The 23,981-nt window shown below is 37.9% G+C and overlaps 1 protein-coding gene across 1 annotated transcript in view; it reads right to left on the reverse strand.

The window, feature by feature from the left end:
* Nucleotides 1-23,981, reverse strand: part of Cpa6 (carboxypeptidase A6) — a 274,164-nt gene that overhangs the window by 164,922 nt on the left and 85,261 nt on the right. The window contains exon 2 of the mRNA XM_013034477.1: nucleotides 7,672-7,747. Coding sequence (XP_012889931.1) covers nucleotides 7,672-7,747 — 76 coding nt within the window. The remainder of the gene's footprint in view (nucleotides 1-7,671; nucleotides 7,748-23,981) is intronic.

Here is a 23,981-nt window from a genome sequence, read left to right on the forward strand (position 1 = left end):
GATAATCTGGGCTAAAGATGATCAGGCCTAGAACTGCAGCAGCAGTAGTGAGATTGAAGGGGAGAAGTTGGCAGCTGTCATCTTCCAACTGAAATTGGATGAGGGGAAACATGTAGGACAGGGGACAGGAAGTAGTGAATGTGGTCCATTTCAGAAAACGACTCTAAGTCCTTCTTCTATTTATATTAATGCCTTATAATGTTCTCATTAGATCATGGGGTCTGTTTTTCCTTCAATCTGGACTGACACTGTGGCTTTTTTTTTAAGCCTAGCCCATTGTGTGAAGTGCTAGGTTGCCAATAGCTGACACCTGTTAGTTACTCAGGAGGGTGAGATCTGAGGATTAAAGTTCAATACAGCACAGGCAGAAAAATCCCCAAGATTCTTATCTCCAATTAACCAGCAAATATCCAGAAGTAAAGGTGGGGCTCTAGAGGTAGAGCCTTGACTGAAAAAGTGAATGGAAAGTCCTAGTATGGGTATAAAAACAAAGAACCTGTTTAAGTGACATCATTCACTTGAATTTAAGCAATGACTGTGTCTCCCAAGCAAATGACCACGCATTAGCCAGATAGGTAATGAGACACATGATCCAGTTGTTCTGGCAGCCAGTAGACATGCAGAGGAGGCAAAGGCCAGTGACAGCTGATGTGTGACAGGGAGCAAAGGCAACATTACCCTCCATGAGACACTGTCCCAGCCCCTCCTCTCCAATGTTCCTCTTGAAACATACCCGAGGAAGGTTAGACTTTACTACCCAACAAGAACAATTACTTTCACAATCCAACAAATTCCAAACAGTCTCAGCACAGGCTGAAACTAGAAAGTCTTATAAATAGAAATGAACGAAACACAGTCAACTCAAAATAATATGGTCCTAGCCCACACTCATTCACCTTGCAGATACAATGAAATAAAGAGTCCTGGGGTCAGCTGTCACCTCCACCATCATGACATTATGTATGCCTTTTTGTATTTGAAAGACTGTTTCCTTCTCTTTCCATACACAATGTATGTATCTCTTGATAGCTTTTGTTATGGAGTTTACTAATTATCAATAGCCACAGCGAGAGAAAAAAATGCAAGCCACTTGTCAAAGTTGGGTTGATGAAATTTAATCCAGAACTGCATTTGGCCATGTGCCTCGATTAGAAGGAGCTTTTTCTCTCTTACAGAAATCTAGCCAGTGAAAACACAACATAGCATTGCTTCTTTCCATTACAAAATCCTTAACAACCACAAAATGTTAAGGAAATTTTCAGTCCAAATATATTGACAGACCAGTATCTTTTACTTTTCCCTGCTGAAAGGTATCATTAACCAGCTATTTAAGACCATTAGATTTTTTAAACTGCTAAATTACCATGTATCCACCCTGGTTTTATTATATTACTGGGTCTGTGGGTAAGAAATCTAGCCACAAGGAGGCTGGATTTTTAAGGAGCCAGCATGGGCTGTATTTTCTAAGTTCTGGATGCTTAGATTCTCACTGGTTGTGGGGAAAATTCATTTCTGTGTGGTTGTAGGACCAAGGTCCTATTTTCTTCTTAGTAAACTAGAGAGTATGACCAGCAACCATCAGCCACCTGCAACTTATTTTCACATGCCTGTTTGCACCATGAATGTTCGATTTATTCCTGGCCAGCAAGACTGAGTCTCTCTTAATTTTCTTCTGCAGCCAGCTGGAGAAAATACTCTTTGTTTTTTAATTTTAAAGCTCATCATATCATCTCAGGCCAATCTGACTAATCTCCTTATTATAGGGTCAATTGATTTGGGAACCAAATTACATCTGCAAAATCCTTTTATAGACATATCTAGATAGAAGTGGAGGTGTGGCTCAAGTAGTAGAGTACCAGTCTTGAGCAAAAAAGCCAACCAAGAGCATATAGCCCTGAATTTAAGCTCCAGTACCAGCACAACACACACACACACACACACACACACACACACACACACACACACACACACACAGAGATTAGATTAGTTGGAGGGAGGATGTGTATGAATCAGAGTAAAGAATCCTGACCTTCATCCTGGAATTCTGTTTACCAAGGGTCTGATTAAGAAATCCTGTTACACAATCAGTTCATAATAAAATCAGGAATACATTAACTCTCACAGCACAAATTCTATCACCATCCATCTTCTTTCTAATAAAGTTTCCCAGTTGGATGTTTGCATTTAGAAATCCCATGGTCCCGTGGATATATGACTTGAGAAGACACCGAGAACGATTAGAGGAGACACCAGTCAGCTACAGTAGCAAACTGGGAAGAGACAAGGAGGAAGGCGTACATCTGCGCTGGGATCAAGTGTTGCCCACAGGAGGCTCATTTGTCCTCCCTGGGACTGAATGACTCTTGGTGTGTCCTTGAAGGACACCTGACAAACCAAGTCACATCTTTGAGGTTGTATTCTAGTTTGGAAAAAATGACTAACTCTTGGGAAAGCAAGAATTTTCATCCTCAAGCTCTCTGATGAGAAAACTGGAAACAGATATGTCATTAATTTTTTTCTTTCAACAGGACTGTGTCAATTCTATAACACACTCTGATCGTACATAAGCCGTTTCTGTTCCTTCAGAGCCCAAACAAAGAAGTTATGAAGAAACGTTGGCAGCATGCAGTATCCTGATTCTAATTTTACTCACCTGCAAAACTGTTCCCCTTCTAGCATAACTTTACTTAAATCATGGCTATGCTCTTAATTAACACTTTAATTGGCTGGTACGTTCTCCATCCGGTTCTCTGGGGGGACTCGGTTTTCTGTTTAACTTCCTTGTTTCAATTCTTCAGCAGAACCATGAAATTTAATTAGCAAAGTAACTAGCTTTGTAACAGAAGTCCTATGACTAATTAGCTCTGCTTGGCCCATACCATCTCAGATTCCACTCAGTGGTGTACACACATTTTGCATTTGTTCATGTCTCAGATAAGACATTGTTAATTTACAGCCTAAGCATGTAGTCCAATCATTTTACTTTCCATAAGATGCTTCCTTACAGCTAGTGAAATGAGCAAGATTAACTTAAAGCCTTCATAAAGGAAACAAGAGTTAAAGGCCAAGGTGTAGGTAGTTTCTGTTTTGTGATGTGTGTGTTCTTGTGTTGTGGACTACATCACCACACACTTAGCAGTAATATAAGGGCTAGTTATCATCTCACAATTCTGTGGGTCAGAAGTTGAGGCAGGTCTGGCTAGATTTTTCTCTTCTGGATCTCAGAGTAATATCCAAGTCAGCTCAGCTGTACTCTCCTCTGGGTCCCAGGATCTTCTTCCAAGCCTCAGTAGTTGTGGCAGCATCCAGCTCCGCCCACTGAATGTCTTTATTTTCTTAGTACCTATCAGTTGGGGGTTACTCTCATTTCCATCTCTTCCTAAGCACCACGGTCATTTCTGGCCACATGACTTCCAAGGACAGTTCACATCATAACAGTTTGTAAAGTACCTTTCTTTGAAACCAGCAATAGCGCTTGTCTACCTCCTTTGTGGCTGAACACCTGGACAAAAGTCTTTGTTTTTAAAGGGCTCAGTTGGTTAGGTCAGGCCCACCCCACGCACTCTCCCTTCAGTCGTCCAATATGACATCATCTAATCTATTACAGTCACAGAGAAATGATTCTGCAGGGCCGGTGCACCACACAACAGAAATCTTGAGCCCTTTTAGAATTCTGTTGACCTCGCTTTGCCCTAGGGGAAGAAAGAAGCTAAGGTCTTCCCTCTACAACTCCTTCCTTTCCTCCTGAGCCCAGTGTGGGTACTCAGAAAAGCTGTTAGTGATGACCCCAATTCTGTCCTATCAGCTCTACAGGGCAGGAGATGACAGACAGCCGCATTCTGTGTTCTCTGCAGGCTGCTGTCTCTGGCTGGACAGAGCTGTTGCTTTTCAAGGAGTAAATGGATCACTGGGTGAAATAATTCAAATTTTAAAAGATATCAAAGCTTTTAGTTAGAAACTTATCTAAGTTCAATACTTCAGAATTCAGCCCCAGAAAACCTCTGTGTGTGTGTGTGTGTGTGTGTGTGTGTGTGTGTGTGTGTGTGTGAGTGTGCGTGAACTCAGGGCCTGAGCCCTATCTCTGAACTTTTTTACTCAAGGCTAGTGCTCTACCAGTTGAGCCATAGTTCCACATCTGGCTTCTTTGGTTAGTAATTGAAGATAACTCACAGACTTTCCTGCCCAGGCTGGCTTCAAACTGTGATCCTCAGATGTCAGCCTCTTAGAGTAGCTAGGATTACAGATGTGGGCCACCAGTGCTTAGTGAAAACTACTTTTTTAGAGATAGAAAATAAAGGAATGTGCAGAAGAGATCTAGAAGAGGGGGTTGTAAATGTTGTTTCTAGGTAGGCCTGATGGCAAAACTTTCCCTTGGCTGACATCTGCGGACTTGGCCTTGGAAGGTTTCCTACCACGTTAACTTGTAAGACTAAACAGAGTGACACAGAGTGCTTACATTGTGGGAATAACACTACTCAGGCCAAATCTCTGCTTTTCTTTCAGAGTCTGGAATTTGGGTATGTGCTAGGCACTGGGGACTATGTGATCAGGCTCCAAACACTGGGTCTCTAGTGAGCTTCCTTGCCAGTTAGCATGGCACATGTTTTGTCACAAGTCCTTGCAGGGGACTTGAGCAGATCCTATGGGCTGCCACTGAGAGAAGATTGTTGGAAGCCTGGATCTGAGTTCCCCTGGACTTTACCCCATATGCCTACCTCCCTTTGTTGATTCTGCTTTGCATTTTTTGCTGTAATAAATAATAGTTATGAGCAGGAGTATATGCTAAGCCATATGAGACCTCCTGCAAACTGTTGAATCTGGGGGTAGTCTTGGCCACCCTCAATTCCAGGAATAAGGTAAATGAGAATGTGATAACCTTTACATTCTGACTATAGGTTCTACTGCCCTGAAAACTCACCATTAATTCTTTTCTCTGGGAAGACAGGGCAAATCAGACCAGAGCAAGAGGCAGGCTCCATTCAGGCCTCAGAGGGATGATGATGACCACATGCCTGTCCTGGTTCTCCATGGTGATTGGGCAAGTTACTTAACCTTTGCCCGCTGTCTCTCTCAATTTCTTAATAGTACCACATCAGAGAGCAACTTATAGAGAGCACTATGACAGACTCTTGGTGACTGAGAATAGAGTGAGGAAGGGTGGGTGAATGCAGTTATAATAGTCAATGTACAGGTGTGAAAATGGAAGCAGGTAAACTTGGGAGTTGGTAGAGATGAGGAAGAATGATGGAAGATGTGACATTAATTAAGATGGATTTTACTCATTAACATATTGAATTGAAACCCCTTAAAATAACAATACTTAAAATAACAATAATAAATAAATTAGAAAAGAAAGAATGGATGGATTAATTTTCTGTGGCATTAGAATTACTGGAATATTGTTAATATTCCCAAATTGACCCATTTTCTTCCCTTTACTTTTCTCTCTTCTTTCCTCCCTTCTTCTTCCTCCCTTCTCTTAGTTGTCCACTAAGAAAAAGGTCCAAGATATTATCTTGGACCAGCTGATTATCTTTCTTTAAATCCTGAAATGAAAAAAGTATGCAGAATTGTTTTTCATTCAATATGGACAAAAAATGGTCCAAGACCTGTGACTCATACCTGTAATCCTAGCTACTCTGGAGAATTGTGATTTGAGATTACACCGGACAGAAAAGTTTGGTAGACTTCAACTCCAAAAGTAACCAGCAAAATTAGGACTGGAGGCATAGCCCAAGTGGTAGAGTGCCAGGTAGATAAGCCTGAGGCCCTGAATTCAAAGCCCAGTACCACAAACAGGTCCAATATGTGGTCATTAGTATCAGTGGCTCTATATCTTTGCCCCAAATCTTTTACTTTCATCCAGGAAGATGAAAGAGTTGATTAATAATCATAATAATCCTCATTGATGAAATTTTACTGTTCTTCATAATGGTAAATGATATGTGTAACTATAATGGTAAATGGTAAATGAAATGCATAACTGTGCAACTGTACTTTCATAATGTTGTAGGATCTGTCATATAAGTAGATTCACAAAGTAAAGAAAAATCCTTCAGTCTAATATTTACTCCAGAATATGTGTTCCCTAAACATTACTTTAAAATGAAAGTGGCTTTACAACTTTGGACAGGGTGGGGTCGGGGTGGGGGGAGGTTGAGGGAGTTCCGGAAGGGAAGGGAGAGTGGGAGAACAATAAGGAAAGTGGTAACAATGCTCGACAAGACATGTACTCATTGCCTTACTCATGTAACTGTAACCCCTCTGTACAGCATCTTTACAATAAAATAAAATTTTAAAAAATGAAAGTGGCCATTTTGTGTTTCCAGTGGTATACCTCAACTCAGTTTCAATAGAGATGCAAATTTCTACCCAACTGTGCTGTGCTTCTTGGCAACTTTTACATCTCTGATGGACTATTTAGAGAGGGTTCAGACATTACTACCACAAAGGACACTGTGACCAGGAGAGGGTTAACGTCAGCATCATAGAAAGAGAGTCCTTCAAGGAGAGGAGGAAGTTGAGGGAATGTCCACTGAACACAAACTCTAGGGTTTCGCTAAAATACCTGAGGGATTTTTTATTTTTGACCAAGTGATATCAGTGCTTCAGCCTGACCTAGCTTTTGTCAGACTAGGAATTAGGAGGAAGACAAGGAATCAATAAACTCAAAGTATACAACTTCACTTGCAAATAAATGTAATAGTTAAAGGGAAGAGGTCAAGAGAAAAATCAAAGCACAAATATTAGACCAAATAAATGTCTGATAGTTACAAAAATCTCCATAAGCCATCTAATTTATCTACCTTCTCTCTTTCTCCTCAAGGAACTATATTTTCATCATCTCCTGTCACAAATTAAAGATTAATGAAGTCCTTTTGGTCATTTGCTTTGTCAGCCATTAAAATGAGGCCTAAATCTCTGTATTTTGTGGGCCTGCTTCTGTTTTGGAAGGCACAGAAGACACACATTGACACATTTCTCATCCTAGTTTTTTAGTTAATGCTAATGATTATATGCAGTGATAGAGAGTTGAGAAACTCTCTAACTCTCAAATTCATAAATTTCACCAGAGATAGAACTATCAGAAGTACCAACACAATTTGCCAACACAATGTTCTTATCAGACCCACTGAAACACAGCAACACTAATGACTTGAATTCCTAGTTTTATTTTCCCCAACTCACTTCTGCTTATGTTTATCTAGGAAGATTTCAAGAAGGAAAAATGAAGGTCTGAAAACTACAAATCAAATTAACTCATTCTCTAAAAAAGCACTGAGTTTCCAAGATATTCCAGATGCCCATTATAAACAATAATGACCAAAAAATAGACAAACTTTCATAAAGATTACAGTGTGCTTGAGTATAAGCCAAATGGCAGATAAAAACAATGTGTTAATTTTTTTTTTTGTCTGAGACCGAGACTTGGATTTGTTATCTGAGGCTTTGGCTCACTGATAGACAACCTACCACTTGAACCACACCTCCGACCTATGATGTGTTAATTTTTGAGTAGCTTCAACTCAACTAGCCTTTGTCATTTCAATTTATCTCATAGTCTATACTTTCTTGGCTAATTAATTCCAATTATTCAGTCCCTACTCAGCAAAGCTCTGTATACCCATCACAGACAATAATGCTACAATACTTAGGTGGATGTTTGATTACCTTAAGTTGGTGGTATATTTTCTTCAGTGCATATGCTTCCTCTTCTGATTTAGGAGTAAGTCTTATCACCTTATCACTACAGAATAAAAAAAAGAAAAAGGTAGTATTTACTTCCCAAGAATAAAGACATTAACCATTTCTTTTTTTAAAACCTCTTAAGAATCTGCCTTGACATTTAAGAAAAACAGCAAAACTTAACGCATATTTTATACAGTTCTTATTATTCTCTGATTGTATTGTCTTTTGTCCTTGTCTCAAACCTACTCAGTACTTCCTCATATTACAAATTCACATATTATATAATAAATACAGAAAGAGGTCCCCACACTGCCAGGATCAGTGAAAATAAGGGACAGGAATCTTCATGAATAGTTCAGAGCAGATACATAAAAAAGGAAATGCTTGATGATAGAAGAGCCATTCCTTTTCTCTTCTGCTAGGCAAGCCCTCTGCCACTGCTCCCACACTTTTCTTTAAGCCAGTGTTGAAAAGAGATACATATAGTTTTTCACACACTGCATAGAGAAAATCCCATACACTGTACAGAGCACTTTGTTTGGATCCTTTCCACATGGAGAACAATAGATTAACCCACCTCTTCAGGCCTCTCACTTCTCCAATACAGAACTTCCTGACTGACATGGGCTAAATAGGAGACCCAGGTGTGCTATAAGATATTGATGGTTGTTTGGTTGGGGGAAGGGAAAGTGGGAGAAAAATAAGGGAGGGAGAAACAGGTTCGACAAGAAATGTACTTGATATCTTACTTATGTAACTGTAACCCCTCTGTACATCACATTGACAATAAAAAAAAGTCGATGGCTCTGCAAATTTTAAATACAAATTTAAAATCAATGTCTACAACCATGGACATTTTATTATAATCAAAATTACATTTGGACACAGTATAAGGTTCTTAGTAGCATAGGGCTTGAGGTGTTACTCTGAGGAGTTTTTAAGGGATAACACCATTCCTAGACTGACAAATAGATCTTCTCGATTTCCAGATGTGTCATAATGACACAAGTTGGGAAGCACAGCTCTAAATAAAATAGTCACAGCTGTGCAAGGGGTTTCTCACGCAGTAGATGCTTATAAAAATATTTATTAATACATTGGTTTAAGGGAGGTTGCTGAGAATAATTAGCTTCTAGGGAAATGAAAACAAATCCTAAGTGAATAAAGTACAATGGAAGTGAATATATTTTCATAATTTTCTGATACTTAGCAATGACTGAAATACAATATTATTAAATATATAAGTATATAATGTCTCAGAAAACAGAAACTACCAGTTCATACACATTTTTTCTCTCCAGCCCCCAAAGAACACCTGGAATAAGCACACTTTCCTATGATCTTACTTTCCAAAAGAATAACAAGATGAAGTTAGGTTAATGTGGAGCCCATCAGTTTCTCTACAGTGTGATTTCTGGATTTGTTGGGTAATTATCATCATCATCATCATCATCACCATCATCTTCATCATTATGGTAGTGTTGGTGTTTGAACTCAGAGCTTTAAACTTGTTATGCAGGTGCTCTACCTTAAAATCTACAACTCTTGCCATTTTTGCTTACTTTATTTTTCAGGTAGGGTATTACATTTTTGGCCCTGAGACCATTGACTACTACCCTCCTACTTGTGTCTGCCATGTAGCATGGATGAGGAGCAGATGTGATCACATCTGTCTTGTAGATTAAGATGGAGTCTTGTCAACTTTTTTCTGGGCTGGCCTTGACCACAATACTCTCAATCTCCAGCTCCAGCATACGCAGGATTAAAGGCATACACTATCACACCTAACTTTTTTTTTAGTTTTTTGTTTTTATTGTGAAAATACCGTACAGAGGGGTTACAATTATATGGGCAAGATAGTGAGTACATTTCTTATCAAGCATTGTTGCCTCCTCCTTTGTTTCCCCTTCCCATCCTTTCCTATCTCCCACCCCCTAACACCCCTCCCCCCATCCCTGGCCAAAGCTGTAAAGTTCGTTTCCAACATAGCGACTTGTACATCTCATTGTTGCAATAGGTCCACCTGTATCCCTATTTAAACAATTTGTTTTTGCCCTTCCCCTCCACAAATTATACCAACATCAAATACAATGAAAGCAGGGCTTATACGGTGGGGGAGGGACATATAATGCAACAAAGAAATCATCTTATAAATAAGTTAGACACAATCGCAAGAAAGAAAAAAAAAACATTTGAATACTTATCTTGGGGTTCATTTCACCTAACATCAACTTGTCTGACAGTTTCTGTTTGTCTCAGACATATACTAGTTATTGCAAATAAGGCAAAACCATGGGATCTATGTTTCTTTGGGCCTGGCTTACTTGACTTAATATAATTTTTTTCAAGTCTTTCTATTTCCTAACAAATGGGGCAATGTCGTTCTTTCTGATGGAGGCATAGAATTCCATTGTGTATATATACCCCCATTTTCTTGATCCATTCATCTACTGAGGGGCATCTGGGTTGCTTCTGCAATAAACATAGGTGTGCTGGTAGCTTTAGTATGGTCTTGTTTACGATCATTTGGGTAAATGCCCAAAAGTGGGATTGCTGGGTCATAGGGGAGCTCTATGTGGAATCTTTTGAGGAACCTCTGGGAATGTAAACTTGTTCAACCACTGTGGAAAATAGCTTGTTGTTTTTTTAAGGCTATGTATTTACTTTCAATTAATTTAATTTTGTAATCTCACTATATTTTCCTTAGGTCTATGATTGAAAAGACTCTTGGCTTGCTGACAATAATTTAGTATGTAGGCATTACAGTTTTAATATAGCAATGTATATTGGTTTCCTTGAATATCACACAGAACAATCTCTTTTTATCAATGTCACAAAGTCTACATTTCAGGAAAAAATAAAAGCAAGTGGAGATAGAAATGGTCAAATCCATATAAAACAACTCTAAAATATTTAAATATAGTCACAACATTTAAATATAGTCACAATTCCTTTTATTTCTGCTACATATCCCTTTGGCTTTTATTTTTCTTGACTTCATCATATCCTGCCCTCTCCAACATGACCCAACACAAATCTTGGCAGAGAAGGAAAACTCAGCAGAGTGATATGGCTTTTTGATGGATGGATCACTTGACAGCTTACTGAGAAACACCTCCATCTGGAGCCCTATCTGCTCCTCCAAGTATAAAGAAAGCAATCTGTAGTCATTCTACAGCCATAAGAACATTTTTTCAAGAGATGGATAATTCAGCCTGGCAATCCATTCATCTTCCCTGAATACAGGATATAAAGATGCTTCCCTGGGATTATTTAATCCTGAAAGTGATGGTTCAAGACCAGACTTTTTATTTTCACCAAAAACAAAACAAAAAAAAGTTACTTCATCTCAGCCTTTAAAAACTATTAGGTATAATTTTAGAAATGCATTTTAATTATTTTATTCATTATTAAAGAATAGAAAATAAGAAAAAGAGAGAAATGGTGGGCAAAAAATAGTCATAATATTCAATATATAAATGTGAAAATGGAATCACATATCTTGAGGAGATGTGTGGGGTTAAGAGAGATAAGGGAAAATGATGGAGAGGGTACATTGAACAAAGTGCATTTGTACTCACAAACTGATAATAATAATAATAATAATAATAATAATACTATAAAAGCTATTTAGGAAAATCCATGAGATGTCACATTTTTTGTAAACTAAGAAGTTATTTTGATAAACCAGGCACTGGTGGTTCATGCCTGTAATCCTAGTGAATCAGGAGGCTGAGATCTGAGGATTATGGTTTGAAGCCAGCTCCAGGTAAGAAAGACTATGAGACTCTTATCTCCAACTAACCACCAGAAAACCAACAGTGTAGCTGTGACTCAAAATGGTAGAGTACTAGCCTTGAACAAAAGAGCTCAACAACAGTGAGTCTAGCCCTGATTTCAAGCCCCATGATGGACAAAAAAAAACAAGACTATTTTGATAGATCACCTATAACTAGGACCCGATGAGGACTCTGCAAGATAAAAACCCACAGAAACAGAACCCAAAATAGTCCATTTGTTTCATCAAAGAATTTATGCATTCTAAATTTGCTAGGTAGATGTTTTAATGTGTGGGAAACGTACCTTGGTTCTATGAAAAGGGAAGTTTCACACACCATCTACCTACTGGAACTTAGAAAAAATGACCTGGCACAACTATGATAAGCTTTTTTCTTCGGGTCGTGGGGCCTGAACTCTGGGCCTGGGCTCTGTCCCTCAGCTCTTCAGCTCAAGGCTAGCACTCTACCACTTGAGCTACAGCACCACTTCTGGCTTTTTTCTTACTTATGTGGTGCTGAGGAATTGAACCCAGGGCCTCAGGCATGCAAGGCAAGTGCTCTACCACTGAGCCACCTTCCCAGCCCCTCCCTGAGCTTCTTTTGATCAAGAATAGCACTCTTCAACTTGAGCCACAGCTCTACTTCTCACAGACGTTCCTGCTCGGGTTGACTTTGAACCATGGTCTTCTGATCTCAGCTTCCTGAGTAGCTAGGATTACAGGCATGAGCCATCAGCTCCAGGTAAGTTGAATGATTTTTTCTTAATTAGAATTTATTGAGAAAGGGCACAGGTACCTCATGCCTATAATCTTAGGTACTTAGGAAGCTGAGATCTGAAGATCACCGTTCAAAACCAGCCTGGGAAAAAGTCTGTGAAACTCTGATCTCCAATTAACCACCAAAAAGGCAGAAGTGAAGCTGTGGCTCAAGTAGAAGAGCACTAGCCTTGATCAACATATCTTAGGGACAGTGCCCAGGCCCTGAGTTCAAACCTGAGGACAGGCACAAGAAAATAAAAAAGAATGCATTGAGGATTTTCCCCCTTACTACTAAGTAATAATATCAATTAAAACCACATGTCTACTTTTTGGGATCAAGCTGAGGAAATTGAAGGAATAAGGTATAGCTGAAGTTAGGAGGATTGTGGGTAACCAGGTACGTACATGTACATATGTTTGGGAATTAGATATTTCTAACTCAGAAATCCTATGGACGGTTTCCAAGGAAGGACAGCATGAAAACTTTAAATTATAGCTTAAGGCTATAGCATAGAGCCAGCAGTATCCTAGTATACTACCAGATAAATAATCTCCTAGTAATTATTGATACTCATTCACTGATATAGCATTATACTTATATATAGTATTATACTTACAGGACAAGCAAGGCTATACTGAATGAATAGAAGCATATAGTTTGGTTAGTAATCCCATGTATAGTAACAACCCCATGAAGGAAGCAATAGTAAATTTGAAAACTATGTTAAGCCAATTGCCAGTAGCTCATACCTGTAACCCTAGCTACTCAGAGGTTGAGATTTAAGTACCGTGATTCAAAGCCAGCCTAGGCATGAAAGTCCATGAGATTTTTCGTTCCAACTAATCACCAAAAGGCCAGAAGTGGAGATTTGGCTCAAGTGCTAGAGTACCAGCCTTGAATGACAAAGCTAAAAGAGAATACCTCAGCTGGAAGTTCAAGCCCCAATACCAGTTACACATACACACAAAAAAGTACTTTAAATGCCTAGAGAGAATGCATGTGCTTAAAGAAGAGAATTCAGTAAATGTGTTCTTCACATGGGTCTCAATATCCTTATTAGAGGAACAGGGTCCAACTACCCATTTGGGTTTTTATTTTAGAGTTTTAGGACTATGTTGTTCATCGTTGCTCTGTGCTTTGAGCTATGGAAGAGCACTTGTGTTTTTTAGGAGATTTGAATGACTTCCTTAACTTCCTGTCCTGTTGAAAGCCACAAATGTGGATGTGTCACCAGATGCAAGTGAGGGTTAGTGAGTTCCCCTTTAAATATAGGAGCTCTTCACTTAGGGTGAATAAGAATTTCTGGACAAGTCATGATGGTAAGAAAACATGGCAGAGTTTTATTAAGTAAACAGGCAAGCAGACATACAGACAAAAAGCAGACAGACAGACAAGCAGATGGGCAAGGACACACTCTAGCAGAATGTGGGTGCTCTCACAGGGAGACAAACACACACACACACAGCTCCTTGGCTGTTGGGGGGTATTTATAAGGTAAAGTCTGGGGGTCTGGCTTCAAAGTTATGGAAAGTTATGTCTTTGCTCTAATCACACCTGGTGTTACTTTCTGAGTTTCCAGGTAAGAAACACCCTGCCATTAGACAGATCCTTATCCTTGAGATAAAGAAGGTGCTTAAGTTTTGAGGAAGTGTTTTTCTCAGGAGGGCATACATCTTGTTAGACTGGTGTTAATTTTGGGGTGAGGAATGAATCCCTTAGGAAGGAACGTATCCTGTTGTCTCTCTTTGAAGCAAAGATGGCACTATTATGTTTCTAAATATCATATTTCTTTTTTTACATTTTTATTTCATTGTAAAGATGCTGTACAGAGGGGTTACAGTCACATGAGTAAGGCAATGAGTACATGTCTTGCTGAGCATTGTTACCCTTTCCTTGCTGTTCTCCCACTGTCCCTTCCCTCCCTCACCTCTCTCAATCCTCCCCCCTCCTCAAAGTTTAAAGTTCATTTCCAATATACTGTCTTGTGGGTATCACTGTTGCAATGGGTCATCCTGTGTCCTTGTTTCAGTGTTTTGTTATTCCCCTTCCCCTCCTCAAATCAGACAAAAGTATATATAATAAGATGCAGGGTACCAAAATCAAGTACAGTGACAACAGGGGTTATACCATAGGGGGAAGAACATCAAAGGAAACAAAAAAAATCACATGGTACATTTAAAACAACAACAACAACAAAGACCTCTTGTGTCCATACCTTGGGATTCATTTCACCTAGCATCATAATGGATCAAGAAAATGTGGTGTGTGTGTGTGTGTATATATATATATATATATATATATATACACATAAATACATACATACATGTATATATATAATGGAATTCTATGCTTCCATCAGAAAGAATGACACCATCCCACTTGTTAGGAAATGGAAAGACTTGGAAAAAAATTATATTAATTGAAGTAAGCCAGATCCAAAGAAACATAGGTCCCATGGTTTTCCTCATTTGCAATAATTAGTATATATCTAGGATAATTTTATCAGATGAGCAGAAAAGCTCAAAAGCTAAATGCCATATTTCTGACTTACCATCACCTGGTCTCAGTTTCCTTAAGTTATTCTGTTTTATTTCCCCCTAAAGGACTTTCTCTTAGTCCTAAGGGAAACACATGAAGGAATATCTCCTGTATTTGCTGTTAGCTGACCATACCTCATTTTCCCTACTCTATCTGGCTTCATGTCCCCTAAAATGACTTTTGTTCTCTTAGTCTTAAGGGAAGTTGATGGATAAGCTTTAAGCTTGAGGTTCTAAATTCCTGGTAGTCATTTACCATGCCTCATTTTTCCCCCAGGCTATCCTGCCTCAGATGGAGCTCTCAGTTTTTCCTTCTGGTGACCTTCCACAAAAAAACCTATTATTAAACCATACATTTCTTTGTGACTTATAGAACTAATTTATGACAACATGATTGTAAAAGCCAAACATTACAGAGCATATAAAACGACCATGTTTTCTACTCAGTGTTGATATGGAGGCTTAAACTCAGGGCCTTGTGCCCTCTCTCAGATTTCTTGCTCACAGCCAGCACTCTACTACTTGAGTTGTACCACCTTCAGTCTGGCTTTTTACTGGTTAATTGGAGATGGGACCTCACAGACTCTTCCTTCCTCCCTTCCTCCCTTCCTCCCTTCCTTCCTTCCTTCCTTCCTTCCTTCCTTCCTTCCTTCCTTCCTTCCTTCCTTCCTTCCTTCCTTCCCTTCCTTCCCTCTCCCCTCCTTCTCTCCCCGCTCCTTCCCTCCTTCCCTTCCCTCCTTCCCTCCTTCCCTTCCCCCTCCCTGCCTCTCTTCCTTCCTTCCTTCTTTCTTTCTTTCTTTCTTTCTCTCTTTCTCTCTCTCTTTCTTTCTTTCTTTCTCTCTCTTTCTCTTTCTTTCTTTCTTTCTTTCTTTCTTTCTTTCTTTCTTTCTTTCTTTCTTTCTTTCTTTCTTTCTTTCTTTCTTCTTGCCCAAGCTATCTTTGAATTACAATCCTCTAGGTGTCAGTGTTTCCTGAGTAGCTTGGATTACAGGCATAAGCTACCAACATCTGGCTTTCCTGTGTCTTTATATTGAATTTCTATCATTGAATCTAATTGAGGCATGGCTTTTCCAAATCAAAATATTTCAATACTATCAAAACCATTGAACTGCTAGAAGTAGTACTATGGGCTCAAGTGGTGAGCACTAGCCTTGAACACAAGAGGCTCAGGCACAGTGTAAAAACAAAACAAAACAAAAAACATTAGAGTTCAGTTACTTCATTTTCTCCCATTGGTCTCCAAGTCACTGGATTTATCTCCTCTAATTTCTTTCCCTCTTTGCTTAGGTGGAGGAAGAGAGTGAGGAAGGATTCCAATTTGGGCTCTACCACTTGCTTAATTCCCTTGCTCAACATACTTAAATATCTAAAACCACAAATCCTAATCCTTAAATTGGGGGAAAACATGAATATTTGTGAAAATTATTTCTTTCAGCATATTTTAAGACTACTTTACATCCAAAGTATAGCAGGAGGTGCCAGAAAATTAGTGATTTCCTGCCTAGTGTGGTTTATGCCCAACTTAATATACCTTCCTAAACAGAGTAGCTATCATGGCCTCTATAAGGAAAGATTTCTCCTGTCCTTTAGATTTAAAAGAGCAGAAAACAGACAGTTTTTCAGATGGATTTCACAGTAAACCCCAGAAGCAATGAAACACAATTTTGCTATGGGTCCATTCAACCTTTTGTTGCTGCCATATTTTGTTTTTTAGCCTTCTTGTCATAGGTGTTTGAATCTGACCCTTGATCAGCTTCTTAATTTGGGAACATTTTCTCTCCTCTCAGGTGGCTCTTTGGCATATAAAACACACAGAGATTAGGCTGTCTCATTGTTTTCCACAACAGTGACTAGGGATACAGGGCATTATAGAAAATGAAAAGGGAAAGTAGTTGTAAAGAAAGTCTTGTAGAGATTTTTTATATCAATACAAGCCACATATATATTTTTTTCTTTGGTGCATTTTATATTATTAAGATGATGTACTGAGGGCTTGCAGTTACAGAGAATACATTTCTCTTTGAACAATGTCACCCCTTCCCCAACTCTCACTGTTTTTCCCTCCTTTCTCCACTTCAACATAGTGTCTAGTAAATACCTTTACTTCATTTGTTCATCCTTCATCCCACCATTTCTGTGCCCTCCATTATCCTCCCAAAGACAGATACAAACAAGACAAAAGGAAAAGAAAACGAAAACAGCAACAAAGAGAAAATCTCGTCTCCATTTAATGTATAATTTTTGTGGCACCTTAAAACACTGTGTGTGTTTTTCAAACTAAGATTCAACTGATATTCTCAAAGGAAATGAAAACAGTTTAAAATACTTGCCGAACTTTCTAAAAGCTTGTCTTCCATGGAAGAGTTAACTAGGATGATAACTTAAAAAGTTTTTCAGCCCCAAGCTCCAAGAAATCCATTACATAATTCTATCGAGAAAAACGAATGTTCACATGTAGATTTTATGTAACAAAGTGCTTGGGCCCCAGAGCTGCATTTCCTTTGTTGAAAGATTGCATTTGATGCACATGAAAAATTTCATTAAAAAGCAATAAATAAGGGACAACTTGGCAGTGCACACTCTTGGGAGCTAAATGGATTCCCCCTTCTTTGGTTATGGTTTATAGTTGCAATATAAAGTACTCAGGATGAGGAATCGCCCTCTGGCAGTTTGCTCAGGACATGAAGATTTAGATTTTACTTTTGGATTAAAGTTAGGCAGAAGCGATGACTTTATTTCTTTTTTTTTGCAGTTATTTTAACAGCAAAAAGAAAAAAGAACTATAGTCTTCAAAAAGACTTACTGATGTACTTCACAATAGAAATTTTCTCAAGTAATCATGTGTGTACCATGGTATTGCACATGAAATGGATAATCAATAAACATTTGCTGAATTGAATTGGAAGTTGGCTTTTTGTAAGCCACATCATCTATTAAGTACCCTGAATTTGGCTTCCACTGTAAGTTATGGAAATGTCTTCTTCCATTAGCACAGATTGGAGAGGGAAAAAAAACAGTAAAATGCTATGCTGCCATTATATTAAATTCTTACAGAATGATTTTATTTCCAGTGTGTCTCAAGTACCTACCATACACTGTGTATCTAAGAATGAGACTCCATCCAAGACAAACAATACCACACTGAGAACAAACCATTCATTTTATAACTACCCATTTAGCGATTATCCATGAAAGGCTCTGATGAAGAGGAAGAGGGAAGAACTTACAAAGCATAGGAAGAACTTTCCAGATGGATACTTTAGTTGAATAAGATATAAACCATACTATTTCAATATAAGGAAGCATGTTGGCAATGTTCATGAATTATGTAAGAAATATGTGAATAAAAAGTTAGCTGAAATGATCAGAGAAGATAATATGGAGGGACTTTGATACTTAAAACTAAGAAGACATAGGGCCCAGTGTACTGATGACCATTAGCATATATTCATTTAGTGGTTTTAGATGGATCTGGGGAAAACATTAGCTAGCATATTAATTTGGATTAGATCACCTGAAACCTCTTTTCATTAGAAAGCACTTAAAAATGCTAGAATGTGTATGTGTGAGTGTGTGTGTGTGTGTGTGTGTATGTGTGTGTATGTGTTTCTGTTGGTGTTATATCTTTAATATGATAGAGTGGCAAGAGAATAGAGAAATTTGTAAGAGGCTCAAAATAATGAGGTAATCTACCTTTGGGGTCAGTGGTTATCCTGATTGAGAAGTATCTTGGTAGTCCCTGATGTCCTAGATTCTGAGCCAACTAGGAAGTCAGACCAGAAACCCTCCATATAAAGCCTTAAGGAAGACAATGTCAATGAAAAGATGACTAAAATTCCTTGTGAAAGAATATAATAGAGGAAGTTGTCTTGGATTTGGATCTAGAGAGAGAAGAAGAAATATATATTGAGAATTTAAGACCACATTCTAGTTCTCTAGTAGAATTAGGAATAAAATTTAAACCATGTATGCAGTGCAAAAGTTCCCAAGCAAAGAATCTGTGTGAAAGTAGCCCTCAGACTGGAATTCAAAGAAGTCCATATATACTGTGATGTGTATAGTGTACTGCTCACATCAACCCCCGCTGGAGCTGAGACATTCATTCCTGTAGTTGCTAAGTACTGCCTACTAATGGTTTATAGATGAGTCCATTTTAAGTAAATAAATTTTCAGCTGAAAAGAAGTGTGTTTCCCAGGATGAAAACTACCCCAGGGACAGTCCACATGTAAACACTCAGTCACTTATGCTGAGCCACAAAATCCTACTTTCATTGTCTTAATTTGAGATGTATCTAGGCCAGTTTTATAGTTTCTTATAAAAAATCTGCTCTAAATATATATTGCAGTTCAAGTTTCTCTCTGCTCTTAATCTCCTCCCTCCTTCTCTCCCTTCATTCCTCCCTTCTTTCCTTCCATTGAAGCTTTTATTTGTAATAATACCTCTCAGCAAAGTCCTTCCGTGAAAACCTCCCTTTCAAAGTCTGTTTTCTGGAGCATTTATGACATACCTTGCTCTACCTTACTAGATGAATAAATGAAATCATTCCTGGAGCATCTCTCTTACAATTATACCTAAATAAAACTTCCTACAAGTCGTTCAAAAAAGTATAAGCTTGCTATCTTCATATTGGAAAATAAGGCACCATAAGCAAAAAACCAGTAGAAACAAAAAAAGAGCAGAATTAGACTCATAGAGACTACTGATGTTGACAAGTAGAGCAAAGGTAAAAAGTAAACATTGCCTGTAAAGGGCTAGATGGGAAATATTTTAGGCTTGCAGGATACATGGTTTCTATAGCAACTAGTGAATTCTAGTACTGTAGGGTAAAAGCAGCCAAAATAATATGAAACAAGTGAACTACACTAAGTTTCAGTGGGCTATTGACCATAGCTAGCCAATCTGAGACATACAGTGCAAGTCTATTTACTATCTATCCTAAGCCAATGAAAAAAATCCAAACCATAATTAATAAACAAAGGACAATAAAGCTAACAAAACTAAGCTTAAAGAATGCAATAAACAAAGTAATTAACTTGATAGACAGGTTAATCAGCACATCAGATGTAGCTGAACAGATGCTGGCAAGGATGTGGTCAAAAGGGAACCCTAAAACACTGTTGGCGGGAATATAAACTTGTTTAACCACTCTGGAAATTAGTATAAAGGTTCCTCAAAAAATTGAACATAGAACTACACTATGATCCAGCAATTTATCTGAAAGATTATCCAAAAGGTTACAAACCAGGTTACAGTAAAGCCACCAGCACCACCATATTCATTGCAGCTCTAATCACCATAGCCAAGGCATGGAATCAATCCAGATGGCCCTCAATGGATGAATGGATTAAGAAAATATGGTATATATGCACAATGGAATTTTATTCATCTACTGGAAAGAATGATATTATACCATTTGTAAAGAAATCGAAAGACCTGGGGAAAATTACGTAAAGTAAATCAGGCCCAAAGAGACAACAGATGCATCTTTTCCCTTACATGTGGAGCTAGATTTCATTTATAAATTTATAATTAAATGCATTGGGTGTTATGCAAGTATACATAAATGTATTAACTGAAACATGGTAGATTCAAATGAGGACTCAAGTAGTGTCAATGCTTAAAAGGCAAAGGCAAGGTTTAACAAAATAAACACCAGGGAGTGGGTACTTGAAAGGGATGCGGTGGGATCAAGGGGAAGGGGGTTGGACGAATGAAGAGAAGGAGAGAATGTTGTCAAGAATTCAATGTATATCCTACAAAATTAAGTGAGCGAAGGGGTGGATTTGGAAGGAAGGGGATGACTATTGAAAGGGGTGACACTGATCATGATTCATTGTATTCATAAACTGTTAAATGGCAATTCTTTTTTACAACTATTTAAAGATAATAATAATAATAAAGATAATAATAATTAGTGAACCAGAAAGTATAGAGAAGTAATTGAAACTGCAGTACAAGAGAAACATAGTAGAATATATAAGAATTAAGTCATATAAGCTAGAGTGAGACAGACTATTCTGCTTTAAATCTGCATATATCATATCCAGCAATAAAATACTTAAAGCTTTTTCTTCAAAAATAAAGAAAAAGATATGGGATGCAAAATCCATCATTTCCATTCAATGGAAATACTGCAATAAAATATGAAAAGTAAGGAAACTGGAAAGAAGAGACAAGATTGCTAGTTTTTACAGAGCATATGATTAAGCACATAGAACATAAAAATCATTTGTACAGTAAGCAAGTGAATTTAGTATGGTAAAATATAGAATTAAAATTCAAAAGTCACTTGATGAGAAGGACAGGTAGGAAGATTGTGGTTCAACAGTGGCTGGGCAAAAAGCCTGACACTTTATCCAAAAAACAACTCAAGTGAAAAGGTCTAGAAGAGTAACTCAAGTGGTAGAGTACTTGACTAGCTAGCATGAGGCCCTGAGCTCAAAACCCCAGTACAAGCCAAAAACTCATTTGAACTTCTATAATTTAACAACAAAAAGTAGGCACAATATACAATTTATAAAATTTAAAGTACCTAACAATAATTCATATGTTTATAAAAACTTGTTTTTCATTTTATGATAGGAAAATATTCCATTGTGTATATATGTATATTATGCATATATGCACATATAGAAACACATATAAACACCTGCATATGCACACACATGCACACACACATATATGTGGTAACCCTCTATACTTTATATTCATTTAGTCATTGATGGTTGTCTTAGTTGATTCTATATCTTAGCTAGTGTGAACAATATCATGGGTTTATAGGTATCTTTTTAAAATTATTTCATTTTTTTGGAATATATACCTCAAAGTGAGATAGCTGAATATATGGTAATTTCTATCTTCAGTTTTAAAGAGAATTCCATATTGCTTTCCTTGATAGTTGCATTAATTTACATTCTTATGGCTACTTTTTGTCTTTTTGATGATAATTTAAATTAGAGATGATATTGTGGTTTTGATTTGCATTTCCCTGATGATTAACAATGTTGAGTGTTATTTACATACACTTGGCCATTTGTCTATCTTCTTTGAAGACATGTTTATTCAGGTCTGCTCATTTAAAAAAATTTTTGGCTGTTGTTTGAGTTCCTATACTAATCCCTAGTCAGATAGATAGTTTGCAAATATTTTTTCCCTGTCTGCTGGTTGTCTTTTCACTCTTTTATTTATTTATTTTTCTGTCTGTGCAGAAGAAGCTTCTTAGTTTGATATAATGCCTTTCTACTTTTGTTTTGATCATTTGGACTTTGGGGGCCTTATCCAAAATAAAAAATAATATTTGACTATGCAGTCTTAATGTTTACTCTGTTTTCATCTAGTAGTTCCATAGTTTCAGATCTTATATTTAGTTCCTTGATCCATTTTGAGTTGCAAAATCTCAGTCTCAAAGACACTCATGTACCAGGAGAGTCATGCAGCATTATAGCATAATCACAGAACAAAACAAGAAACAACTGAAACTTGCATAAACAAACTGTCTGTACAAAGAAAGGCATACTGTATAGCAGCAACAAAAGATATATATCATTATATCATATATACATATCATTGTCATATATATCATATCGTATGTATATATCACCAGGGGTGAATGTTGCAAAGATTATTGAGAAAAGCAAGTCCTGGAAGGTATGTGAAATACATAATTAAATTCTTACAAATTTTAGTGTAAGTTGCAAATATATCTCAGGAAATATGTACTTATGGTCATTTTAAAGCAAAGAATAGCCACTAGAGATAGAGTTAACTTCAGGAGGAAAGGAGATAGATGCAATTAAGCCTGACACAGATGGGAGGATTCAGAAACATAGTCAGTGTTTTATATTTTTAGATGAGTGGTGGAATACAGGTGTTGTTTTTATAATCATTTGTTTTTACTAATGTTTATTCTCTTACTACCATATCTTACTAAAGAGAAAGTCCAACCTATGGCACTTGTTAAATGTAGATCCTGAGTTCCTCCCCACAAGTTTTGACTCAATAGGTCTGAAAATTATCCCAGAGGCTTCTTAAGTGGATAGATCTATAGAGCCCACTGAAAGAGACACTGGCTTAGTATTCAGGAGGATTTTCTGTGCTAAGAAATCTAACACCTGAGAAATCTAGCTCTGAGAAAGCAAAGAGAGTTGGTTTAGCAATCTGAGAAAAAGGGCCACCTTCTACTTCATATCACGATGCAAACTGAGCATGTGTGTGGTACTGCAGAGGTGACATGGGTGAAATTAGAGCTCCATTCCATCACAGCTCTGTTGGCAACACAGACACATGGTGGGCAAAATGTTAGGGGGACTGTGTGTGTGTGTGTGTGTGTGTGTGTGTGTGTGAAACAGAGAGAGAGAGAGAGCACAGGTGCATGCAAGGGAACTCTGAAATGCAATATCCTAGGTCTGTGTCAATTGAGACATTCTGCATCTTTTGCAGACTCTTGTTAGCTTGTTGTTTTCAATTATTTTTGGTTTTGAGACAAGGTCTCACCATGTAGCCCAATCTGGCTTTGAACTCTCAATATTCCTACCTCTAGCTTCTGAGTGCCACAAATGTGTTGTTCTTGTTAGATATGCCCAGGTTTGAAACTCTGCACAAGCACTTGAAAGGGGCTACATACTCTGAAGTAGGATGAAAGTGATATTTGCCCAGACCCAACAGCAAGGGAAAGAGGATAGAATCTGTGTGAATCATGCATGTTAGGAACAGTACCACAAGACAGTGCAAGCAGTGATAGCCAGAAGACAACACAGAGTGTCTTGGTCCACTTTCAAGGCTTTGATAGTTAAACCTTTTGGTGTGAATGGATATTTTTGCCCAAAGAAACAAGGAAATGAACATTTCTAAGGCAGTGAGTCTCCAGCTCTTTAGCACTGTTAGAATGGATGTGTCTTGGGAATGAAGCCATCCTTGAGGGTAGGTTGTTTTTTTTTTCTGGTTCTGCATTCACACCCTGCCATCCTTCACAATTACTCACCTCCTATGTTCTATAATAAAAGAGGGAAAAATCCCTTCCCCCTAATGTCTTCACTATGGCACAATGTGTAAAGGCAAAGAGTTTTCATGCTGTTAAATAAAGCAACAATGAAATCGGGCACTGTGAGCCCATGGTGGTACTTCATGACTTCTCTGCCATCCTGTCCTATCATGTTAAGAGAGTAAATATGGTGGTAAAAATAGGAAGGTGCTACGGTTTGGAAGGTAAATGTCCTC

Source organism: Dipodomys ordii, unplaced genomic scaffold, assembly GCF_000151885.1.
Source record: "Dipodomys ordii isolate 6190 unplaced genomic scaffold, Dord_2.0 Scaffold190, whole genome shotgun sequence".
NCBI classification, from domain to species: Eukaryota; Metazoa; Chordata; class Mammalia; order Rodentia; family Heteromyidae; genus Dipodomys; species Dipodomys ordii.